The 27,304-nt window shown below is 37.0% G+C and overlaps 1 protein-coding gene across 31 annotated transcripts in view; it reads left to right on the top strand.

Annotated features, from left to right (window-relative positions):
• The window catches only part of BBX (BBX high mobility group box domain containing), a 245,408-nt gene that overhangs the window by 80,926 nt on the left and 137,178 nt on the right, over positions 1–27,304 (top strand). For 17 of the 31 annotated variants that reach the window (XM_074332296.1, XM_074332300.1, XM_074332406.1 and 14 more), the window contains 2 exons: positions 20,818–20,891; positions 23,599–23,759. The exons of 4 other annotated variants lie outside the window; for them this stretch is intronic. In XM_074332296.1, coding sequence (XP_074188397.1) covers positions 23,748–23,759 — 12 coding nt within the window. In that variant the 5' untranslated portion in view covers positions 20,818–20,891; positions 23,599–23,747. The remainder of the gene's footprint in view (positions 1–20,817; positions 20,892–23,598; positions 23,760–27,304) is intronic. 10 more of the 31 variants (XM_074332334.1, XM_074332428.1, XM_074332345.1 and 7 more) reach the window with 1 other exon arrangement.

Raw genomic sequence — 27,304 nt, 5'->3', positions numbered from 1 at the left:
ACTTAGTGAGAGCATTAGGGACAAGTACGTCTGTACCATCTTTCTGGAAATGGCTTTCCCTCATGTGTTTTTTAATGTGGCAGAGAAAATAAAAACACTGCTTAGATGGTGTTATGGAGAATATAGCTTGGCATTTCTGGGTGGATTTATTAACATTGGAATGGGTGTTCCCAAGGCAAAGAGATTTTTATCTCAGGTAATTTAGAGATCTTTCAGCTTCAAGACCTGATGCTGCTTGGTGACTGACAGTGACACAGTGTTCTTTGATTTTCTTTCCTTGTGCTATTTTGGTTTTGGTTTGGTATATACAGTAGAACAGGAAGCATATTGGGTAGGATTACACCTTTGTAAGTCATTTTCAGTTCTGACACAATTTAGTTGATTCCACTGGCCTTTAGTGCAAAGGGCCAAATGTCCTGTAAATCAGTGTATTGATAAAACTCATCTCTTATAAATGCTTCTTTTTTATAAACACCCCAGCAATTCATTTTTCTGTGTTTTTTTTTTTTTGACTTGGGCTTTCATTTTTATTTTATTTTGTTTTACTTTTTGGGTTAACTGGGAATAAAAATTGGCATTTTGCTTATAATTCTATGAATTTTAAAACATGAACAGGTTTATGTATAGGCCAATGTTAAAATTTAGAAAGCTTCATCACCCCCAAATTCTAATGCACTATTTGTATTCACACCTGCCTCCCAACTCCTGGCAACCATTCTTCTTTTCTTTGTTACTATAGTTTTGTTTTTTTGACCATGTAATGTAAGTGGAATCATATGCAATGTAATCCTTTGAGACTGGCTCTGTTCGCTTCCTGTAATGCCTGAGATTCAGCCAAGTTGTTGCTTATATCAATAGCCCATTCTTTTTTTTCTTCTGAGTGGCATATATATACCAGGGGTGCTGAAAAAATGTATACACATTTTAAGAGATGTTATCTATGTATTACTTTTCAAAGTTGAATTGAATTACGTAGCCATGTGTAATTGCAGAAGTCAAACATGACTTGTAGTCATCTCTTGTTATCGGTATAGATTGAGTATTACAAATTTAATACATTTTTTTCCTTTCTTAAAATGTGTATACATTTCTTTGGCACCCTCTGTGTGTGTGTATCATATGTATTACATGTATTATATATAACATATATCACATAGACACATTATAGTTATCTGTTTAGCCATTGGATTCTTTACAATGTATGGCAATTATGAATAAAGCCACTATGAACATTTGTGTACAGATTTTTATGTGAGCATAAGTTTTGCTTTTTCCCAAGTTAATACCTAGGAGTGGGATTATATGATTATATCGTAAGTGCATGTTTGTATAAGAAACGTCTAAACTGTTTTCCAGAGCAGCTGTACTGTCTGTCCTTTTTATCTTCCCGTCCTTTTCAAGAGTATTTGCCTTACTTGTTGGAATATTTTTATAAAGCTTCTTTAAAATCTTTGTTAGATAATTCTGACATCTGCATCGTTTCAGAGTTGGTATGTTTCCTTTTTCTATGCAAGTTGAGATTTTTTCCTATTTCTTTATATTCTAATTAATTTTGGATTTTATTCTGAACATTTTGATGATTATGAGATTCTGAGTCTTTTTTTTTTTTAATCCTATGGAAAATATTGGCATTTTAGTTTTAGTAGGTGATTGAGTCAGTTAAGTTCAGGATTCAAGTTCCAACGAGCCGTCTGTGTGTTGGGTTTCCTGTATCAGTTCAGTTTTCAGAGGCTTTTCAGTGTTACTTGGATTTGTCCCACTCATTTGCCACCCAGTGGCCAATCTAGGAATTGAGCGGTGCTCTATCCGATAGTTCAGTTCTCAGTGTCTGTGTGTGATGTTTAGGATCAGATCCATGCATTTGTAGCGTGGGGTGAGACCAAGAGTTCTTAAGAACGCCCCTGCCGTTTCCCACTTTCGTTTTGGTTCCCTGATTGGGAAGCTGGGGCTTTAGTTACCATGCTCTACTATGCGGTTCCCATGGTGGTGCTCATGTCCGTGGATAAGTGGTGGGAGGATAAAGAGAGAATAAAAGCAATGGGGGCTTGCCCCACCCTCTGGAACCAGTGTTCCTTATATCAGAAATGAAGTTTTCCCTTGCACAGAGATTTTGCTCCTGTGGGCTCCTGTGTTTGCTACTTCCTCTGCTACCAGAGGCCCACCCAGCACATACGATAATGGAGAAAATGGTACTTTAGCATTTGTTGTTGTTCTCCTAATTCCATTTCTGAAATAGCTGTCACGTACATTCTGCCCAGGTTTTATAGCTAGTGGGACAGCAAGGTGGAATACATTTACTTCCACTTACCCAGACTGAAGCCCATTGCTTTGTGTTGAAATAATTAATGGGAGGAACAGAGATAGAGCCTCAGTTTTGTGGGGTCTGGAGGGCATACAATTTGGAGGCCCCTTTAAGAAAAGGAATACGTGCAAGTTGTGAATGCGAAATTAGGCACAATGTCCTGGATGGGGCTGGGAAAGGGAAGGACCCTGAAGCTTAAGCTTCACTGGCTTCCTTAAAAACCTGCCTAGGAGGGAAAGATAAAACATAAATAAATAAGTAAGTATTGATTGTGGGTCAGGCACTGTGCAGGGTGTTTTTAATCTGTGTTTTTTATTTAATATTCATAAAAATAAAAATGAAGTCTATTTTATCCCATTTTACAGATGAGAAAAACAGATTGAGAGTAGTTCAATCATGCAGATATAAGGGACTTTATAACCCTAATGCTCTAGTTCTGAAGCACATGATGTTGTACTACCCATAGTACTTTATGAAATGAAAAAATTAGACATTAGGAAAGACAGCATAGGCGTGCCGGGCCTCAAACATGGCTCTGCCATTGCTTGGGATTGTCTCCAAAACATTTAAAAAATTCAAAACATACAAAAGGCAAGTCATTTTTTTTTTTTAAGGGTGTTTTTCCAGGACCCATCAGCTCCATGTCAAGTGGTTGTTTCAATCTAGTTGCAGAGGGCGCAGCTCACAGCGGCCCATTGCGGGGATCAAACCAGCAACCTTGTTAAGAGCACTGCCCTCTAACCAACTGAGCTAACCTGCTGCCCGCACGTCACATTTTTAAGCATTAGATTTAACTGTCATAAAATCACTATTGAATTGCCATAAAAGTTTGTAAGCATTTACTCAATTTTGCACTTATGTCATTGGAGACTAAAAACAAACAGTTCTGATTATTATTTTCTGTTTTAGCTATTAAATATATAATAGTCCATACGATTATTTTCCTGAGCAAGTCTGTGGTTGCTTTTTCTAAACAAAGCAGGGTAAGACTGCCGGGGCTCCAACAGGGTTCTGCCATTGATGATGTGTGACCTTGAGAAAGTTCCTTAACCTTCCTTACCTGTATGCATCTGTAAAATGGGGATAATAGAATCTACTTCATAGGGTTGTTGTGAGGATTAAATGGCTAATATAAAATATTTATAATAGTTTCTGGCATACAGCAAGTGCTTTTTACTCACCATGTACATCTGCGCATTTAGATAAATTAAATCAAATTTTATTTGCTGTGTTAGCAGCCTTACTGCTTGAGTTATACTGGTTACAAGGAAAGGTGATTTTCACTTGCTTACATGTAAGTCATGTTACAAATTGGAAATACAAGCTGAGACGTGGCCATTGGTAAAATAGGCTATATATTACATAATAATACTCAAGTGTTTTTTGTTTTAAATGTTTAAGGATAACCTAACAAGCAAAGCTAGAAGAAATGTTCTATATGGTTGATTGAATAATCTGGACTATTACAGGTTAAATGTTTTGGATAAGTTCCCAAAAAACACAAAGACACGACCGTAGTTCCACAAAAAGAAAACTATACCTCTTCCTATAAATGTTGGAAGCTTAAACACTCCCCGGCTCTTCTGTAAAGTGGAGACAATACTAGTGTCAATCTATACTCGTTATCTATTGAAGGGTAACAAATTGACATGAAACTTAACACAGTAAACATTTATTATCTCCCGGTTTCTGTGGGTCAGGAATTTGGGAGTGGCTTAGCAGGGTGACTCGGCTGCAGTCAGAATGTCAGCTTGTGAAGCCTTCCTGTTAGGCCTTGATTGGGGTTGGAGAGGAACTTCAAGGCAGTTCACTCACATGCCTGGCAAGATTGTACCTGGCAGGCAGGAGAGCTCAATCCTGCTTTACCTTACAGGATTACTCTAACAATTAAATTAGATATTCCAGGGAAGCTTCTGGAAGCTGTCAGGTACCTCATGTAAATACCTATGTGATTAGTGTGTTTTTCATTGACGGTCTTGGTCAGTAGAAATCAGTTCCTAGTTTCCCAAAGGCAGAGGAATGTTTATATGTGTCTATAGAAAAGAGACTTAGATTATCAAGTGGTAGGAGCAATTATAATTTGAGGCAAGAATATTGGTAAGTGCTGTAAGCAACAATTTCGACCCACAGTCAACTCACTGAGTTTTATTATCACCTAGCACATGCTCATTGAGGAAGAATAGTGTATTTCAAATCTGACACATACTTTGTTGTGTGTGTTATTGAGTATCACTTAACCTCTTCTACTTCTCTAAGGCTAAACAGGTTCAAATATATATTTTTTCTAAGGAGACTATGTGATGGTATGTAAGTATGGCTTATTTTGAAGAGGACACTTATTAAATTATTTAGAAAATGATACATAACAAGAATGTATAATAGTTCTATTGTGGAAATGAGGTAAAGGAAAGAGAACTCCTTTGCTGTTTTTCTTAAAATGGTAATATAAATATTTGGCCACTGGGGGGCTCCATATTTAAAAAAAAACGAAAGAAATGATCACTAACAATTTTTAACAGTACAGAAAGATATAAAGGGCTTCATGTTTTCTAGTAAAGATATTGAATCAAATAGTTGCTGATTATAAATGGAAATTGTGTGCACATGCAAATGAAGTGTATTTAACAGGTATTTGCCTCCTATTTTTTCTTATGTTGGAATGAAAATAAAACATATTACCTAACTTCTTCATAAATAAAATGTCTCCCAACTCAGATGTCAAAATATAAAACTAGTTTTTTGAAGCCCCTCAGTGAACAAAGAGGTTGAGGGAGATTAAGTATTTTTTCTTATTTCTGACCTATATGTACGAGTTTTATATGAGAAAACTTCTTGTTTTAGGGTTCATTGAGATTATTTCCATTTAGTTTAACAAAATCTGCAGTTATTGCAGTGAATGCTATGATATAATTAATAAGACTCACAGACCATTAGGATACATTTTGAATTTGAACCATAAACCCAAGTAGACATGGCATCAAAGTGTTGACAGTCACTGATATTTAGGATCTTTCTTTGGTTCAGATGTGTAGTTTACATTATTTTGCTCTGTAAACTGAGCTTCGGGGCTTGTTTTCCAGTATTAAAGTAAAATAGCAACTTACAAAATTGAGAAATTAGAAACTCTTGTAACAGGCATCAATCAGTACCTGAGGGGAAGCATCTTTTTGTGTAGAAAAATTCAAGACAGGAAACTACTGTGTTCCTCAAAAACAGCATTTTTACTTCCTTGATCTTTCCCACTTGAAAAAAATGTTTTGATTTCCTTATAATTGTGTAGTGTTTACTTTTTAAATGTTTGATCTGAGCTCGGGGACGCTTGCAATTTCTAGGGTAGTGAAGCTTTTCTTTTTTTTAATTTTTTATTCCCTGATAAGATGTGGATTTCTTTTTACTGAGCTTGTAGAGCTGAGACTGTGGGCTTTGGGTGATCTGAGAATTATTAAGTTCCCCGTCATTCAGTAGCTTTGTCCCTTAGTACTTCTGCTTCACAGGGGAAGCTGTAATGCAAATTAAGTGCTAATAAGGAGGAAACAAATCAAAACCAAAAGGAAACAGCTTAAAAAACTAACAACTGTTATATCTGTTCATTTGAAAACTATCCAGCGTCTATGAATATATAAATCTCTGTTTCTACGTATGAGGACCCACTATTATGTAGGGACGAAGATACCAAAACATCACGGAAGGCAGTAGTCCCTCAGTTAATACCAGTAATTATGCACCTGATGTCAAGCCGTATTATGGAGTGAGTTGTTTTTTGTTGTTTTTTTAAGTCAGTGTCAAATAAATTAGACAGTTTCCCAGAAGGTTTACCCTCTGCCATTACAATCACCTACCGCCTATTCACACTGCTCATTAGTGGTAGTATGATAAAGGGGATACATTTCATTCTTTCTACAAACACACCATTTAGTGTCTAATGTGTTCCATCTATTTACCAGTTGTGGTAGCATCCATCTGGTTGTAGCCTACAGGGCATGGAGAGAAACTTTGCCCTTGTAGCCACAGGTGCGTCCTTAATATTAGTCGGCTGTGTTGCAAAACATGTTTGTAGCTGGCAGATAAGGGGAGAGGGCATAGGAAAGAGCGTGACTGACACTGCAGCATCCCCTCCTTGATGCCAGGCGAATTTGAAGACAACTCTGCATTGCTTGTATTGAGAAACTTTCAATGTCTTTTTTCCCCTACACATCCATTTTTATGTGTGGCATAAACTGGAGGGATGCCTGTGGGGTACAGGTGCAGTCATGCTACAAAATAATATGCCTAACCAGTCTGATTCATTATTACCTGTGACCATTGTAACCCCATGCTTTAACCATCTGAGCTCCTCAGCCACAAGCAGTAGCAGTGTTTATCACCTAATTTCTATCACCTCCGTCCTTGGATATTTATCAATAGTGGTTCTCATGCCTCGGTGCACTTTGGAATCACCCGGGGAGCTTTCAGTACGAAGGGTGCCTGAGACCAACCCTACAGATTATTCTCCTGTAAGTGGTTTTAGGGTACAAAGGGCCTGGGCATCGGCATTTTAAGTGTCTCCTGTGATTGTGTTTGGGTTGAGAGTGATTGATTCAACAGTGAGTTTCATTTGTGAGAACTTCCTGAGGCCCCTACACATTCTGATGAGTTAAACAAGTGTCTCAAGAGTAAATACATCTACTCTTTATATTTGAATATGTTCTTTCCACACCCTCACCCCTACACCGCCTCCGAAGAAAAGAAACAAACCTGGTATTATTTGGGTTGCTGACATTGCCTAAATTATTTTGAACTGAACTACTTATATTTCTTGGGTGAGGAATGGGGAAAATGATGTTAGATTTTCAGATAGGGTTTGCCCCTTCCTGATGAGTTTGTCATTTCTTTGTCATTTCTGCCCACCAAAGCAGTCAGCTTATCTTTCAGTTTTCAGCCAGTTCTAACAGGAAATAGAATATGATCTGGTCAAGGGAACATAATTCAGTGAGTGAAATACGCTTTGGCTTGTAGAGATCTTTTGAAATGTGTGGGATTGTAAACAAGGAGAAGTCGTGGAACAACAGAGTGCATACCACAGGCAGGCTGTAGGGTGCTGGAGGGAGAGAGGACTTCAGGATTTGCAGGCCCCCACGACTGCTCGCACCAGCTCCTGAAAAATACTCACCAGTGTCAGTCATGGGTACGGGTTCTGATCGATCCCTCATGCGTCTTGCCTAACACTTCTCACAGGAATGATGGAACTGTCGAAAGGCAGGCTGTGAAGGGTACCTGACAGTTCAGTCCCTGAGCCCGTTCTCCCCATTCTTCTTAGGTGAGGACCCTGGATGACATCTCTCAACAACAGGTTTAACCTATGTGTGTTTGGATGACTCACAGAGTCTGCTGTCTGCTCAAATTTTTTTCTGGTTCTTTCCATGTTATCTTCCATATAAATAAAAGATCACAAACTGACTCTGACAACTAGAACCGACTGTTGATCTACCTCCTCACCTCTAGCCACCAGGACCCTCAGCTTTTCCATGAGGGTAGGATGATATCACCGTGTCACTCTGCCTAGGCCTCTAAGCCCTTGGGCTCATTTTGTGCTCATCCCGCATTTAACTTTGTACATCTGACTGTTGCCTAATCACATCTCCCTCACAAAGTGCCCTAGGCAGGCAGTAATGATAGTAAACCATTTTGATGAAGAGTGAAGATATTTATTCAAAGGAAGAAAAAAATCACCATAGAATATTTGTGCAGTGGGAGAACATGAAATGTTAGAAAAAAAATAAAAGTTTCAAATAACTCCCCTGCTTTAGGTATCTATTAATATAAGATATTAATGAAGCATTGTGTTTGACATATAGTATAAATCTTATTCTTGCATGGTTGTAATAAAACCATTCTGCTTGTTTAGTTATCTTTAAAAAATGAAAAAGGAAAAGCTAATAACTTAAGACAAGTTTTGGGGTTTTGTTTTTAAAGACATTGTCTTTTTTAATACGGGTCTCTTGCATATAAATATTACCAGTGTATGCATTCTTCTTGCTATTTGTGGATTATCCATAGCAACCTGGTGACATTTCAATCTCATGTTCATTTTCCTTAGCTACCAAAGACTTTCAATTCTCTCCAGTAGCTACCTTTCTGACCTGTACCTAAGAAATGTAAAATTTACTTTTAACCACAGGAAACGTCACTAGTGATGTATAAAATATTAGATATTTAAAAACTTTTCAAATTATTCCCAAGTGAATTGAAAATGGTTTTCAGAATACTTAATCCAGTTGCCTTTTGTTAGCACCAGCAGTCAAGAGCTAGCCAACATTTTCCAATTCCAGATCCTAATGGGAACCTTCCATGGAGTCTTAAAAATGCTTGTTTTTACTTGTCTAGTACTACTCCTCAGCTTTTGCAAGTATCTAGGTGTAGCCACCTGTATTTTACTTAAAGTTCATTTTACTGAGGAAATATGATTTGGAAAGTTAGAGTTGTGGGAGTTTGTTTTTTGCTTTTAGGTTAGATGTTTGGGATGACCTTTAGAGAATGGTTCACACAAAAATGTGCAGTTACAAAAAGAGCTCACCTGCGGGTATCCAAGTTTTATCTGTACAGTGGTATTTTAACTGAAAAGGAATGTCCTCTGGCAGGGGAACAATGGTAAAATCCTACAGGAAGTCAGTTATGAAGTATGTTAATCCTACCAAGATATTATTCTTAGGATCTTCAATTCCAGGGGTGCATTTACCACCCTGCAAGTTCAGCTGAAAATCTGCTGAAAGGCAAATTTCATAAGGTAATGAAATAAAAATGTGTATCTAATTTGTAAGATACAAATTAGAAAATAAAATCCCTAGTCAAGTATTCGTGTCTGACAAATCCTTGGCTCTCTTACAATTAGTAGCCCAGTCTTTGGGGATGTACGTAAAATAGTGATTAAAAAGTGCACATAGAGAAGTTTTGTGGTTGAATGATTTGTCTCTCTGATAATTTTTGTTCTAGAGATTTTCTTATTTGTGAAGTTGATGAACATAACTGAAGCGATTGGTGGCTCTGCCTTGGGGGAAGAAGCTTGTTATGTCCATTAGGATAATAATTTTGTATAGATCTGAATGTCCATAAGGAGTTTTGGATTTCAAAGAACATAGGTAAAAATACTATTTGTTTTGAATCCTTGTATTAATCCAGTTTCATTTCAGTGTAACAATATGAGCATAAGCGTGGTAGGTTTCCTTTGCTATGTTACTGCGTTAGCACATCCGGCACTTGGAGCAAGGGGATAACGCTGTGGTTGCTGGGCTGGGGATAATGGATTCCAAGCCTCGTGGCTTCCAACTCTCATTTGCTTTGATTTCGCAAGGCTGGAGAATCTTGAAATTTTGGATCTTAGACTCCAAGATCCAGCCCTCTGTGCCCCGCGTGAATCTCTGTACAGTAACTCCTAAAGTTTTTACTTGAACGTCTCCATTGAGGGAGAAATATCCAAGGGACTCACTTCATTTTTGGACAGATCTCTGATGATTAGAAAGTGTTTCCTTGTACTGAACACCACAGACTGCCTCCCGTTTCAATTAATAGAAACATCTATTAATTGATTCCAGTTTTAAGCTCTGAAATCACCATATACAATTATATCTGATGCCTCTTCCTCATAAGACCCCAAAAGGTTGTGAAAACAGCACTTCTTCTTTTCCAGAGTCACATTTTCATTTCCTTCATCCACTCAGCCCCCACCAGAGTTGTTTAGCCCCTGTCCATAATCTTTCAGCTTTGAGTTTGGTCTGATCTCACCTGATACAGACAGCACCGTAGAGGGGGCTCTCATCCCCTTTTTCTGGACAGTGTAGTTCTACTAAGTCCAATATCTTTCTACATGCTTCGCACTGCTGACTTATATTACAGTTTGCCATTTTTCATGCTTTCACTTAAGGTAGGCGTCCCCTATTCTCTCTTTTCAGACTTTTGTTCATCCCAGTTGATGCTAAATTTAGACTATAGTGTTACCTTTCAGTGATATAAGCAGATAAAGATGATGGTGCTTACTTATAAAATGGGGGGGGGTGCTTTCAGGTTAGCTACTCTTATTGCTCCACAGTAGTTTTCTTTTTACTTAGACACAATGCCCATTAGCACACAAAATGTACCCCCTAGTTAAAACTGGAAAACTTCTCAGTGATTCATGGAAAAGCAGGTTTTTATGTGGAGGGTAGTGGAATGAAACTGGCTGGTGCCTGTGGTGAGGTGAAGAGTCTTTGGGGGGAGGTGAGAAGATGTGTGAAGAAAGTTTGAGGACACTGAACTCCAGCTTTAATTTTGCTTAGGACTCATTCTGCTGGTCTTATTTTAAATCATGCTACACATGAGCAAACAGTTCTGTGTGTTGTCGAAACTCTCTGCTCAGTAGTTCATGGGACAGAAACTGTGCTGTTTCTTGGAACCTTATACAGTGAACTCTAGATGACTTGCCAGGGCTTTGTAATCTCCGAAAGATATCACATGGTATGTTAGGTATTGTCAGGTTTACAGTCGCATTATCAGCTCCTTCTCTCTTCCTACCGTCTTTTTTACCAAGAGTTAGGTGACCCAAGTTCAAGGTGGTGGTGAAGGTGGAGTGGGCAGAGAGTTGAATCTTCAACTCTGTTTTGCTTTGAGAACGAAAAACATAGCTCAGAAAATAAATAGAAGAAAAGTGTTATTCTCATATTGAAACTTCAAAAGAAGTTTCTCTCTTGATGGCATCTTTCTTCTCCTCTGCCTGTTTATCTAATGTACCATTCTTAGTTCTATGTAAAATTAGCATACATTCAAAATGCTCAGTAAATATATTAAAATGGTTGCTTTGGAGGGAGGAAAGGGAATGGGATGAAGGGGACCTAATTAGCTAATTAAAATGATCTTGTCAGCAATGGTGGTAACCTGTGTTGCAGATTGTACTATAAACAAATAGACTTGAATTTCAAGTCTGTTCGAGTCCGTATCTTAGACGATACCTTGAAGATTCCCCAAAATTCATTATATGAAACTCTTGATGTTGACTGGATTCATTGAAGACTATGAACCACACACCAAAATTAGAATCCAAGATGTGACTGTTTACTATTCACTCCCAAAGTAAAATAATTGAAGGTCAGTTTTAAGTGTGTTGTGGAAGCAACCTTTGACATTTCTAGAACACTCTAAAAGCCTTGTTGACATAGCTATGTCCTAGGTCTGAATTTAAATGGTCAAGTAAGCTAATACGAGAGATTTAGTAAAGAAAATAATTTCCAATATATTGTGTCATACAAGTCTTTGGTTTTATGACTATTACTATCTATGACAGTAACTCATATTACACAGAAGATTCCCTTTAAAAAACATATTTAGAATAGTTTTGGTGTTACATTTTAGTTTGTTTTGATTCTTCAAACATTAGTTATGTTTTTCCAGCAATATTTATGTTAACTCTTACCAAAGCAAAATACTGTATTCCCAAGTATTCCTTTTTTTTTTCCTCCTCCCTCCTAAACCTAAGAAAAAATATAATTTCAGGCATGGAGAATGAATTGTGTGCCACTCTCCACTAAAGTATAAGAGCATATACGACAAATTTAAAGACACTGGAAAGGCCCTTAGAATTGGTTTTAGAAGTCAGATTAACATTAACCAGTTTTTCAGTGTTTTTGTTGAAACCTGAAACTTCTCTTTATAGGAAATACAAATTGAAAGAGAAAATGGTATTGCAGGAGTACAGATTGAAAATTTTAACATCTTGTTAAAAGTCATGATGTGTCACAAATTTTGGATAAATTTGTTGAAATTAAGATTTGAAGTAAGGTAAAATAAATCAGTGCCCCCTTTTATTCCTTTCAGGAGATAGGTATGTGGTCCAGTATTGTTATGTTCTTTTTCTCTTACTACAACAAAACTGCAAACCATTCTAACTTTCTTTTCGGCTCTCACTTCAGGCACTAGTCATAAGACAGTGTAACGTAGCTGTTACTTGTTTTGTGTGCTATGGCCCGATTCAGGTTTCATACCCATTCCTCACCCAACTGCACAGTCCAGGAAGATGGAATAAGCTGGCCGAGGCTCGGTGACATTCCTATCCCTGAAGCTAGGGTACATTTAGGTCAGTCCCCCTCAAGGTATGTGAACTGTGAGCAAGGACTGTTTCCTCCCAAATCAGTGTTTTTACCAGAAAATTGGAGATACGTACATATGTGTCTCATTTTCTGTTTAAGAAAGGCCAGTAGAGATGTTCCTCAGTTTAAGACGGTGTTGCGTCCTGATGAACCCATCATACATGGAAAATATCGTAAGTCGAAAATGCATTTCATACACTTCACCTATTTGACACCGTCGCCTAGCGTAGCCGTCCTTAAATGTTCTCAGAACACAAGATCCACAACAGGCTGGCAACACAGTGTCAGCTGTGATCGCGGGGCCGCCTGGGAGCTGCTGCCCACTGCTCGCTGCCGCTGCCCAGGGTCTGGAGGCAGCTTCGTATTGCATATCTCCAGCCCAGGAAAAGGTCAAAATTGAAAATTGGAAGAATGGTTTCTACTGAGTGCGCATTGCTTGCGCACCGTGGTAAAGTTGGAAAATCATGAATTGAATCATCTTTAAGTTGGGGACCACCTGTTTAGAAAAATACACTTTCGTGGCCGATTCTTTTCCCATTTAAATAAGGCTTCCACAAGTCAGTTTCCTTTTTAACTGGAAAGGTGACAAAATCTGATTTTCTTTGGAAAGATGTTAAAGTTTTCAAGTACTGTTAGCGGTATTGAGAACCATGGTTATTACAGATGTCTCTAGGGCAGCTTCGGGACACGCCTGTCATCTTGTATTCCCCATGACTTGGTGGCCCCTGGGGTTTTATAATAGTGAGCTCTGAGGGTCACCATACTGGAATTAGTGACAAAGAATAAACCTTGTGTCTACCAGTGGAGGTACTTGCAGAATATTTCCTTTGATTTTTTTTTTTTTTGAGTTGTCTTAATTTGATCCACATATTTTATATTACTTTAAATAATTGACTGCCATAGGAGCAGTAGCAGCTAATGCAGAAGGCATTTATTGAGGATTAGACACCAGTGGAGCATTTATACTGTACTACAGAGGTGGTTGTAGGGCGTGTGCTGAGTCTTAATGGAGGACATAATTTTAATTGGTACTGGGGGTTTCTGGTGGGAGTGAGCATTTAAGGGAAAATTACTGTTTATATATTCTCAACTGGCATTGGGTTGGCGTTCTCTAGTCAGTATGTAATTTTAATATTGTTAGAATGAAGTAAATGGATACTAGCTTTTTAAAAAAATTAATAAATTTTATTTTTTAGGTTCACAGCAAAATAGAAGAGAATGTACAGAGTTCCCTTATCCCACCTTTCCCCCACACATGTACAACCAACATTAACTTTTTACCCCAAGTATTTATGAGAATATTGAGAAACACAAAGAATTATTTTGCATGCTTGCTTCTATAACACAAAGGTTATCTCTACTTTCAGACCAGAAAGGGGAAAGTGTTCTGGAATCAAGAAGCATTCTTTGACTTAACCCCGAGAATGAAAAGTTAGACCCTTTTTATGATCCTTTTCTCGCTGAACGTTGCTGCTATGGCAGACCACAGGAAGAACAGGGGTGTGAGGTAACCTGGTCTGGAGCCTCCCCCCCCCCCCCCCCCCGCCCGCTGGTCTACAGATAGCAAAGTGCAGATCAAATTGATTGATGATAGCCCAGAAGAGCCATTTGCTCTGGGGGCTCTTGGTGCTGGCCTAGCTGCATCTAGATTGCTGTGTGGTAGAAGGGGCTGAACTGGAGTGACCTCTAATTCCCATCTGCCTCCAACACTCTGTGATTCCATGATTTAATGGAATATCTAGTGGACAGTGACATCAGATTCTACAGGGTCAGCCATGTGGTGTCCTGGGAAAAGCTCTGTGGGGTGTTGCCCCAGCTTGGTCACTACCCAGCTGAATGGCTTTTCTCATCCATCTGTCTGTGTTTCAGCTATGGAAATGTTTGATTGGACTTCCCTGTTTCCCTCTTAGGAAAGTTTCTTGGATCTTTGTGATTTAAAATAGCTAATTACTGTATGGTATTATTTGTCCCAGGAATACTGCTTTTGTGAATAAATAACTTCAAAAGGGAGCTTATTGCAGATCACTTGTGAGCAGACTCCTTTGTGCCTTTATACAGGAATATTCTTGCAATTACCTTATCTGGAGCAAGGGTCTTTCTGCTATGCTGTTTGCTAGTAATACTTTAGGCACACCTGAAAGGGACAGGGACTGCTTCTGGATAGTACAGTTGTGTTTTTTGTTGTTGTTGTTGTTTTAGCACAATATAAATTTTAATAGAAGTGTGCTTTTCCATAACGTAGCAAAAAGTTAAATTATATTTATGTTTATATTTAAATTATATTTGTGCAACTTAATTAAAGAGAAAGACTAGTGTCCTTTACTTCATAGAACAGAGTATTTTCCATTAAAAATTACGTAAATTGCTAGTGACTGACTTCCTTTTTTTAGCAAATAACTTTGGACTAAGTTAAGTAAGGAATTTTCTGTATATTGTGAATTATTGCTGATGTGAAAGCAGGAACAATTTCTTACCTCAAAGGACCAGGCGGCCCAGAGGTTCCTCCAGTGGGTTTCATTCACAGAACCCCTCCCTGACAGTACAGGCTAATTGCTAAAGTGTGTAGGCCAGGGTTTACTTGGGCGAACCCACGTAACGCATAGGCGAGATATCCACAGGGCTGGATTATCTTAATCTTTTATTTTCCAGCTCAGTGCTCAGTGGCTTGATGGTGCTAATGAATCTTCCCAAAGTACCTGACAGTTTCTTGTCGGCATTCCTGATGTATCTGCAGGCAACCTTGTTTTCATCCTCTTCCTGGAAGTGAAACTCCTTCTGCCTTAAACGTGCAGTTTCCCTAACTGAGAAGGTCAAAGGCACATTTATACAGTTAACAGGAATATAAAAGAGGCATTCAGTGCCTCCCTGCCAGGCCATCTGACTGGACTAATACCTACTCATTTTCCACCTTTACTTAAGGAAACTGCAGAAATTTATGGTTGCACCATTGATCCCTGAAACAATCATCTATGGCAAATGATCATTATAATAAGATATCCATATTATCAAATTAGCTAACGCTTTTTGAAATTGGTAGGAGTAAAATGTGGTTTCTCAGACTGTCAGAATTAATCATATGTTAAAAACCACCGAAAGTAAAACAAAATCTGCAGTGAAACACCATTTGAAACTAGCGATTCACTTAGCATCTAAATGCTGAGAATATGCCAGGCAAACTTCAGTGTGTTCACAACGTACCTTTATTAAATGCTTTCCTACCACTTAGTTTTAAATCTAGTGAGACTACTAGCATTTATTGAGCGCTTACTATCTGCCAAGCCTTTTGTATTTATAATACCCTCTAATAATTTAAGGCAACCTTTAGAGGTGTAGGGATTGTTATGCCTATTTTGCAGATGTGGAATGGAGACTTAGCGAGTCTTAGGAATTGGCCCACAGTTGCAGGGGAATAAAGGGTGGATGCAGGGTTTGGCACTAAGGTCAGTATACTTTGCAGAACACCATGCTGTTAACTGTCCTCTGCTGTTTATGAAACTGTGGTGAGAGGGGGAAAAAAAAGAGCAAATTACGTTACTTTCTCATTTACCCACATTTCATGTTCTGTTTTCTTCTGTGAACCCTGCCCTTCAACCAGATCTGTCTCCTGCCCTTCTATTAGGTTGGTGCATAAGTAATTGCGGTTTAAAAGGTTAAAAAGAATGGCAAAAACCGCAGTTACTTTTGCACCAACCTAATAGCATGCTTCCTAGTATTGAACCATGGCTTGTCCTGCGCCTGTGCCAGTAACACCCTCCTCCATCCTCTCCCCACATCGCCACCGGCGCTTGAGGTTCCAGCTTTGTTCGTTCCCTGCATGAAGATACCCTAGTACATTCTAACTATTTTTGAATTCTTTGCTTACCATTTTGACATTACACATTTGTCTATTATCAAGTTAATGGGCAGGCACCTGCACCATTACCCAAATAGATAGATGATCAGCTTCCAGAGAACAGCAACTCTTGTAATACTTGTTTCAGTGTTAATACATAGTAGGTCATTAATGATTTCTGAAACTGTATATTGTTTGCATCTCTGTGCTGTTGGCATATAGATAGGTGGTAGGTAGTTTTTAAAGTGTACTTCTCTAATTGGTAAATATTGAGTAATAAAGGGGAGAGGATTTCCAAATCTTTCATCTTGTTATTATAAGAGGTGTATGTCAAAAAATGAGTGCTTGAGTTTCCTGTCTTGGCCTGCTAGTGTTTTCTGACACCTTCCTGGGAAGTCCAAACAGGTGGACAAATCTGTAATGACTTAGTAGTAGTTACTTTGGTTTACTCTTGGATATCTAGGGACATTCACTTATGACTTGTTTTGCCTTTATCACTATATTTAAGCTTTCTTAACTGAAAGGCTCTGGGTCATGAGGAAATGCAAAGTGACAAAGAGGTGTACTCAGATTTACATTTTCTTTTAAGAGATTTCCATTCACAGTATAGCTGGCACTTGTAATTTCTGTGCAAGATTTGTGCCTGATCAAAAATGTCTGTGAAATAGCTGTGGTTTAAGCTTTAACTACAAAGACTGGCAGGGTGGTGATATTAATAAGTGTCTTTATTCATATCTTCTATTGTCACTAATAAAGTATGAATAAAGATAACAGTTTTGTTAAAAAGCGTATATACATACATATGTATATATATAACGTATGTATGATAAGCATATGTTTGATGTAGATGTAGATGTGCTGTATATATGTACATGTATACACACACACACAGTCACACTCACGTATGTGTGTATATATATGCATGTATAGCTCCCTACGGTTATCTTTGTCTATATGAAGATATTTTATTTAAGCAAATGATTTGACTGCAGACCGGACTATCAGCTTATCATTTCTAGGAAAAACATCCTTTGGCCTGTGGTGGACCACAGTGACCAGAGCGTGGACTTCATTAGCCAAAGTTGCATAATTTCTAGTACGCATTTTTGGTACTACATTATTGTGTAATGCACCTGATGCTACTATTGAGGGATTAAAAGAATACAGGGCGTAGTGAGGTGGTGGCTAGGAGGACCTTATACACACAGGACAGGGAAGGTTTTAGTTACATCAGTGAGAATTTGTTTGGACTACAAATATGATTACATTACATAGAAGTAAGATTAGTGCATTTATAAACAACATTTAAGTTTTACTTGTAAACATATAGTATATACATGGCTGATTTGAGGAAAATATAAGAATTGTATTTGTGTAAAGAAGTAGTTTTAAAATAAGAAAACTCTTAAGAAAAGCTGCATTATAAAGTGCAGATTGCAGTACATATTATTGGGAAAATGGAGGAAGCCAGTGGAAGGAAGATTGAGGAAAAGAGTGGATATTAAGACTGTTATTTCTGACTTGGACTTGTTTTAGTTCTCAGAGGTCATGCTGACTCTTAGATTAGAAATGCAGCCTCTTTCAAAGTATAAACCTAGTTGAAAATTATAATTTAAAAATTTGCTTTCTTGGGTGCTCCATTTTGTTTTCTTCAGGTGTAAAAGCATGAGTATTCTATTTTCAGGAGGATGAGGGGGAAAAAATCTATTGCTCTTTCTGGCAGTTTGGCTATTTTGTTGTTGTTTCTGGCCCCATAAATGAAGAGGCATCTGTACCATGCATTGTATGATGCCCAGCAATTTTTTTCCATTTGAATGTAATTGTTCCTTAGCAAATAATTGCAGTCCAGAATGACTTTTATTGAGCTTGATTGAATTAGGGTTATGTATGAAAATCAGTTAGTTAAAGCTTAATCTATTACCCAGAGAATTGATGAAAACATCAGAAAAGCAATCATTCATTGGAATTAAATATTCTTCCATGTAAGTAGGCACCATGGTTGCCTTGGAGTCCATTCTGCACTGACGAGGTAGTTGTGACATCAGGGTGCAAAACACACAGTGTTGGCATAGAAGGGGATTTTGCCATGATGTGCCTCTGAATGTTATACTGGACATTAACACTAATTGGGAGTTGGCCTCATTGTAAGAAGTGGTATCTCACCCTTTTTACTATAATAAGCTTTTCAAAACATAGCACCCCGAGGGGCAATATGTAAACGGTGGCAGACAGCCAGTTGCTTTGGGATATTTCATTGGTTGCTTAGGCCAGATATTTAAGATGGGATTTTTTAGGTGTCAAGTCATATGCCCTGTTGTGGTAAAAGGCAAATCCTAGATCTTTGATAGCCTGCTGTTCCACCTGCTGTGATGCAGTTTCTCAGAGGGAATCCTGAGCTCTGCCAGATCAGTCCTGGCTAGGTGGGCATCCTGAGGGGGCAGCACTATGGGTGGGAAAGAGAGCCCTTATAAAGGGAAAGGGAACAGGTTCTGAGTGAGGCAGTGGGAGCTAAATCCTGGGGAGTCAGGAACCAAGGTGGGGTGTGAGAGAGTAAGGATTGCGAAGAAGCTAACGGACCCAGAGAACACAGACAGGCAGGGGCGGCTCTGAGGAAAATCTGCCCTGGCTTTGGTCTGAGGGCACATTCAAACCACCATGTTGCAGTGTTATGTTCACACTGAAGGCATTTCCCTCTGTTTGCCCACCTGTCCTTCTGACACCTCACATAGCCATCCATGTCCATCAAATCCAAACACTTTGTGAAGTACTTGCAATTTAAACGCAGAACAGCTTATGCTGAAACTGCCTTTCTGAAGCTCCTCATGTAGGCATTTGTAATAACCAGATAAAATCTGGAGTCTCTAAGTTTGGCTATCAAAGGGAGTCTGTCTCAGGCAGGGTCTTCAGCCTTGAAATTGATTCTGCTCTGTGGCTGATTCCCTGGCTTCTCTCTCTCTCTCTCTCTCTCCTAGTAAGTTAAATCCAACTCTTTGTTATCCTAAGACTTTTAAAACCCATATTGGCCACAGCACAGCCAACCTCCATCCTTTCTCTCCCCACTCATCATAGGTGATAAATTACTGAACAGTAATCAAAATAAGGTATAGTTATGGTCCATTTTGGGGTCCAGATTGTAAAAAAAAAATCTAAAAGAGTACCCGAAGGTCACTGACAGTTTATTTTTGATTCTTAAAGAGGTTCTGTAGATAGGACTTATTAGCCTATTTAATTTTCTCAGATAGCAGGTGCTCATTTCTTAAACTAAAAAGTAAACAAATCAAGCAAAATAAGAATTACACCCATACTGTCAAAATTAATGGTGGCAGTACAAATTTTGGCAGTACAAATTATATTGAATTTTTGGTTTATACCAATTTATTTACCTGACACAGTTATTTTTTTCATCACAATTTTTACTCATTTATTTTACAATATTTCTTTTCATGGTTCTTCTCAATAATGGCTTTTATGGATTTATATGAAGAAAAAGTATGCAAATAAATATATGATAGTGTGTGTTTTGCTTATAACAGAAGTTTTAATAATGTTAGTTGCTTGCTTTATTATTAAGAATGGACTTTTACACCATTATTTAGTCAGTTGTTGGAATTGTACAATCCTTAGCAAAACCGTGGCCATTTAATTTGAAAGTATTCATATGTATCCTTTGTAGTTTGCTTCAAAGATTTATTCTTTCATCCATAGCTTTGTTTTAAAAAATACGGATGAATGAGTAGTATCTTGTGTGAAGCTACATGAGACCATTTAATATTTTATTCATTCTTTCCAGCTAATGTTTTCTTCAGTAGTGCGGTGACAACTGAATCATCTAAGTCTAGATAGGATTACTCAAATGAATCATTACACATTTTTGATATTTAATGTGTAAGAGCCAGTTCTTCCATTATCATCCTGACATAGTGATCAGGGAAAAAACTTCAGACAAGCTATAAAATGACTGATAGTATTGATAAAGCTGTAAGCCAGTAGTGATGTCCTATTTCTAGAGTGTGTTAGAGCCTGCTGATCATAAAGAAATATATTGTTATAATCTAAAGGGGATGGAGGGCAGGAAATTGTCTCTCACGTAGTAGTTGAATGTGAGTTAAGATTTTCTCTATTTGTGCTTCCACCATACCCCATGTTTGTTTTTTTTTAAACTATCTTGCTTCACTCATTATGTTTAAAAATTTAAAAGATAAGTTATAAGATATTAATATCAGAACCATAGCTTGTCTGGTTGAGTTGGGCCAGTCATGTAAAAATAACTTGAATTTAGTCAGGATGCCAATTAAGTCATATTTTTCCAAGGGATTTACCTGTAATTCTATACCCAATTTTAGCCAAAAAGCTGAGAAGTGATCACCTGTAATTCTTTAATTACAGTCTCTGTAACTTGAGTCTCCCAATTTCCATTGAATAATTTTAGTGACTATCTTTTTGATAAATTAAAATTGGCATAAACACTCTAGGCCACTTTCTCTAAATAGTGTTAACATAGGAATTTTTAACAATTTGCCTGATTTTGATCGTTTGGCTGTTACCTCATTTTTGGGGGGATTTTAACTACTTTTGCTGTGGGTCTTTCACAGAATCCTGCTGCATCACAGAAGCTGGAAATTCTGATGTTCCATTGAAATCACAATGGATAGGCTTGACTTGACCGGTAAGAACAGCACTGCAGGTGCATCTTACTCACCTTGAAGCAGGGAAGCAGGCAAGGACTTTGTGCCATCAGAGCTGGTCTCAACTTTTTCCCATCTGATGGATTCACCTTCCATATTGATCAGGGAAATGTGATAATTGGGTATTTTTTTCTTGACAATTTTATTATAATTTTTTAAAGTGACACTTTAATCTCCATCAAGTAAGTTAAATTTTCCTTTGAAGTCATGAATTTATAAAAATTAACTATTTCAAAATCTCTAATTTGTTTCTCCACAGTAATATACTGTTGGTGAAAAGTCAGTTTATTCAAGTCCTGAATATCTATAACTAAATAAATATTAAATTGGTCATTTCCCCAAAAACTATTTATTTATGTTTTTTACTGCCATGGCTCTAATTGAAAAATGAATCACTATCAGAGCATCATGGAGGGTATTATTTTACCTATTAAAATTAATAGAGGCATGTATAGCATCATCATGAGACTTGAATATGAAAACCACACAGTGAAGAAAAAGTTGAGATTGTAAAATATATACATGTGACAAATTATATCAAACTCTGGAACTTGTAGATACTCCATCTGTTGTCTCGTACATTAAGTTATTTTCAAAGTTGTTTCTTTAGGAAAAACTTTTTAATGGTTTAAAATATGCCAATAATATATCAAGTTTAATTTTAGTAATGGTTACTTAAATGCATTGAGTGTCCTGAATCTGAGAATAAAATGTGATTGCTCTCCTGATGCCTGAATGCCTTATTGTGAATTGGTGATTTATAAGACTCAGGAATTTGATGTCAATTAAAATGAACAAATATAGAAAATGTGGTTCACTTGCAATTTTCAGGACATGAACTTATTCTTTAATTTTTTTAATTAATTGAAAATTAATCTTGTCTTTTCTGTCATTAGTATTTTTGTTAGCTTATTAAATCTGTCTGTAATATCTGTGCCTACTTGTTTTAGTGAGTATATGACTGAATGTTGCTTTTATGATGTGAGCATAAATATAAACCTCTGAACCGTTCTTCTGAATGTCATTGTTTAGGATTATACACATAGTAAAAATGTATGTAATTTAGCTTGAATGTGTATTTACTACAATTTTTAACACCCAACAGAGTCTTGATGCCAGTGGGAACATTGGGATTTATTTGTAATTTTTGCTCCTTTCTGTGCTATTTTTTAAGGCAAAATTAAATTAGAAAAACACATTCTAGATTTAAGAATATCAGTTAGCATACAGTTGATTATGGTTTTATTGGGTTAGCAGAATAGACTGTAGAATATTTGAATATTGATACTGAAGTTTCAAATATATTCTCCACTGCCAATCTGGAAAGGAGTTGAGCATAGTGAGGTTTAAAGAAAGTTAAATTTGTGGAAGTATTCTCAATTTACTAAATACAAACACGTACTAGAAAGTAAAGCAGGACACTATGTGACCTGTTCAGAAAACCAAATTGTTAATCAGCATTGATATGACAGTCTTTACTTTTAACTAGCCATCTGACAAGGTCTATGATTTCTGAATGTTAGTCAGATTATTTCAATAAAATGTGTTTTATTGACTACCAGCAGAAATTTACAGATCATGTTCATCTTAAATGCAGTGTTAATTAAGGAATAGAAAAGATGCTCTACAACACCAGGAGTAATTTAGGAAACAAATCCTGGAAAATACTTTGTGGCAAAAGATGCCAGGGTCCAGTTAATCTAGGATACATGCCGTATCATTCAGTTTAGGCAAATTTATATAGTTCATTATCTAATGAGTCCCTGAATCTTAGTGGTTTCCAGCAGTAACAGTTTCTCCCTCATGTTCATGTTCCTTATCAGTCTGCTGCCACTCTGCTCCAGGTCCTCTTCATTCCTGGACCAAAGCTGAAGGAGCAACCTCTTTGGGATGTACTCATCTTGTAGCAAAAGGAGAAAGGAATGGGGGCTCTTAAAACCGATGCTTGGAAGTGGCACATGTCACTACCTCTCCCAACTCTAATATCATGGGGTAGGAATGATCTTTTAAGAGGAGTGATCAGTGTAGGAAAAGACTGATAAGAAGGCACAGTGCATATTTGCACTAAATATCTGCATAATCCCATTTATAGCTCTTCTAGACAGACAGAGTGCAGGTAGTATATTAAACTTCCAAGAAATCCTGTAGTAAATGTATCTGTTTAACATGTAAGATTATTTGACCAGGCGTCTTTTTGTTGTTCCATGGAACACAGTTGAGCTATGATACCCTATCTGTGACAAGTTGTAAGGAATTAGGAACTGATACAATTCAAGAGTTTCTTTTTGTATTATTATTTTTTCCAATTACAATTGACATTCAATATTGTATTAGTTTCAGGTGTACAGCATAGTGGTTAGACATTTATATAACTTGTGAAGTGATCTCCCCTGCCCCCCCCCCCCCGCAAGTCTGGTACCCACCTGAAACCATATATAGGTTATTATAATATTATTGACTACATTCCCTATGCTGTACTTTACATCCCCATGACTGTTTTGTAACTGCCACTTTGTACTTCTTAATCCTTTCACCTTTTTCACCCAGCTCCCCAATGCCACTCCCATCTGGCAACCCTCAGTTTGTTCTCTAAGTCTGTTTCTGTTCTGTTCATTTATTTTGCTTTTTAGATTCCACATATAAGTGAAATCATATGGTATTTGTCTTTCTCTGTTTTATTTCACTTAGCATAATACTACAAATGGAAAGATTTCATCTTTTTATGGCTGAGTAATATTCCGTTGTATATATGTACCACCTACATCTTATTTATCCAACTGCCTATTTATGGACACTTCGGTTGCTTCCATATCTTGGCTATAATAAATAATGCTGCAATGAACATAGGGGTACGTATATCTTTTTGAATTAGTGTTTTGGATTTCTTCAGATAAATACCTAGAAGTGGAATTGCTGGGTTATAAGGTAGTTCTATTTTTAATTTTTTGAGGAACCACCATACTGATTTCCATAGTGGCTGCACCAATTTGCAATCCCACCAGCAGTGCACCAGGGTCCCCTTTTCTCCACATCCTCACCAGCACTTGCTGTTTGTTGATTTATTGATGATAGCCTTTCTGACAGGTGTGAGGTGATATCTTATTGTGGTTTTAATCTGCATTTCTAAAATAATTAGTGAGGTTGAGCATTTTTTCATATGTCTGTTGGTCATCTGTATGTCCTCTTTGAAGAAATGTCTACTCGTGACCTCTGCACATTTTTAAATTAGATTGTTTGGTTTGTTTTGGTGTTAAGTGGTATGAGTTTTTAATATATTTTGGGTATTAACCCCTCATCGGATGTCTCATTGGCGAATATCTTCTCCCATTCAGTATGTTGTCTTTTCGTTTTGTTGATGGTTTCCTTTGCTGTAAAAAACTTAAATTTTATGTAGGTCTCATTTGTTTACTTATTTTTTTTATTTCTCTTGCCTGAGGAGATATATTCAAAAAAATATTACTAAGAGCAACGTCAAAGTGCTTACTGTGTTTATAAGAATTTCTTGATGCTTTGAACATTAGCACTTTTCCCACCATGCAGTGAACGTTTCTAGTATATATGATAGACTGACATTGTTGTTTTTGTAAGTAGTTTTAAACTGAATGAAAATTACTGCAGACTGAATCCTCTGCAGTTTGCATCGAGAATTAAAGAAGGGAAATAATAATACTTATAATAATTCTTTACCTATGTTTAATAGGTTACAGAACTTTGACAAATACTATCTGTTAATAATTTGATAAAGGGAGAGCATGAGAAAAGGGGTTGCTTTCTCCCATAGTGATATAAAATATTACCAGATAATAGTAGCCAAATAACTCCACCTAAGATCAATTTCAAGAATCATTCTGGAGAGAGAGATTGTAGAAACTGTAGTGAGGTTAACAATTACATCAGGAGGTTTCTAAGGTTCTCCACCTGAAGTCATATGCACTATACAGTGACATTGCTTTATGGCCTCCTAAGCCTTCTAGAAAATTGCTAGGCATATAGAACTCCTTAGCTGATGTTGACTAGATTAGTTCCACAGGTATTATGAAACATTGTTACCAGAGCTTTGTGGATTAAGAAGGTTTAAAAATTAGCAGTATATAAAAAATGCTTTTCTTTGATAGCTTATAGTTCCTTAAGATTCGGGGAAGGAACATTCTTAGACATCTGTGGATTCAGAGAAACTTACGTATAAATTCTAGCTCTGGCAATTTTTAATTGAAAGAATTTGGGCAATTCTTTAAAATTTTGTTTTAAATCAGTGTCTCTAAAATTTTGCTTTCTCCTCTCAATAGGGGATAATGATTTTTACCTTGTGGGATTGTGATAATTAAATGAGGTCATTATGTCTGATGCCTGATACAGTGTCTGGTACATGGGAAGCACTCAATAAATGGTAATTAAAAAAAGAAAAATGTGATCAAAATTCAGGAATCTTGAATGCACTATAAAATACCTTTAAAACATCTGACAGTGTATGTATGTCTAAAATGTGTTTGCATTTTTATAAACACACACACACACACACACACACTCACTCCTCCAAGAGTTCAAAAAAATTGGCCTGAGTACATAAGAAGCTATACATTATTCTACAATTCCACTGAAAATTGAAAGTGTCTTTATGCTTATCACTAAAAGGATGAGTCCTGTAGAAATATTAGTCACCCTGTGATCGAATAATTCACTTCGTGCCACAGAGAATATAGAAGTCCTAGGGACAGAGTGACTGCCAAATGTGGATATATGACCTTCACTCAGAATATTAATAAGGTCAGCATTAAAGAAATAACATTTTATGTGATCTTGAGGCGAAGTACAAGAACAGGAGACAATGTCGCTGAAATTTCTTCTCCATATACAGCAAATGCTATTTGGTTTCAAAAGAATCAGCATTTCTCTTTAAAGATTTCCTGTTAATATTTCCCAATGAGAGTTAAATTATTTAGACTCTTTAGAGGGCTTTTCTATAGACATTGTCTCCTCGTACTGTTAGAATCAAGCACAGTATGGCGGTATCTCTTACGGCTCAAAGTTTTATGCTTTTTCTAAAATGACGATTCCACTTGTTTAATTTAGAATCACACATATGTAAAAAATTATATTCTGGGTGAATTATTCTTCAAGTGGATTCAATCTCTTCTCTTTTATAAATGGATCATCTTTGTAATTATTAGTTGCTCATTTAGCTGGACTATTGGTAGAGTAAAACTACCTCAAAAATGTAAGCTCTTCGTTTTTAGAGATCATGTTAGTCTGTTTGGGCTGCCATAAGAAAATACCACAAACTGAGTGGCCTAAACATCACAGTTCTGGAGGCTACAAGTCCGTGATCAAGGTGTAGGCAAATGCTGTTTTTGGCAGGTGTTCTCACATGGCCTTTTGTCTGTGCATGAGAGAGCGTGCTCTAGTGTCTCTTTAAGCTCTTCTAATAGGACTCCTGTTCTACCGTTTCCCCGAAAATAAGACCCAGACAATCATCTCTAATGCATCTTTTGGAGCAAAAATTAATGTAAGACCCGGTATTATATTACATTATATTATTTAGGACCCGAGTCTTATAGTAAAAGAAGACCCTGGTCTTATATTAATTTTTGCTCCAAAAGACACATTACAGCTAGTTGTCTGGCTAGGTCTTATTTTCGGAAAAACATGATATCAGATAATGGCCCCACCCTAATGACCTTATTTAACTTTTACCTACTTATAGGATCTATCTCCAAATATATTCACATTGTGGTTTGGGGCTTTGACTATGAATTTGAGGGCAACCAGTTCAGCCCATAACAGGGTTTTCCGTACCAAAGAGTGAAGTGAAAGTTAAAATATGCTCTATAATTATTCAGTCTATAAACAAAAAACCTGGTTTATTGTAGTCCTCTAAGATTCTAAAAATGTCTTTGGATCTTTGAGGTGGGAGATTTGAAATTACTGAATTCATATTTCTTCCACTTTGAAGTCACTGTACGTGAAAATGAGTTTCTTAGAAGGGACGGACAAGTCTAAAAACTTGAAAATCAGAGTGTTTTGTGTAATGGAGGGATCACATCATTGTAAAAATTAGTTTCTATGTGTATTCATTGTGATCTAGGAACAGAGTGTATTTGAAAATTAGGTTGAGGAATAAGGATTACTCTTGAGTTATATCTGTTTCTGTGCTATAGTCAAGCCAATTCACATTTTTCAAGGCAGTATTCTTTTACTTTGTGAATCAATTGTGAGTTCAAACAAAATGGTATATATTTTATATTTTGGTAAACAGAAAGAAAAGGCTTTCTTCTGATAGCGTCTCTTAAGTCAGGTAATGGTTGTTTGGATTTCTCAGTAGTCTAAATGTAATCCATTGAATGTGTAGAACTCCTTTCTTTCTACTCTACAGTAGTATGCTTTTTCTGTTAGGTAA

Source organism: Rhinolophus sinicus, linkage group LG01 (genome assembly GCF_036562045.2).
Source record: "Rhinolophus sinicus isolate RSC01 linkage group LG01, ASM3656204v1, whole genome shotgun sequence".
Lineage (NCBI taxonomy): Eukaryota > Metazoa > Chordata > Mammalia > Chiroptera > Rhinolophidae > Rhinolophus > Rhinolophus sinicus.
The sequence above is the reverse complement of the archived record's forward strand: the minus strand, read 5'-3'. Positions and strand labels throughout refer to the sequence as shown.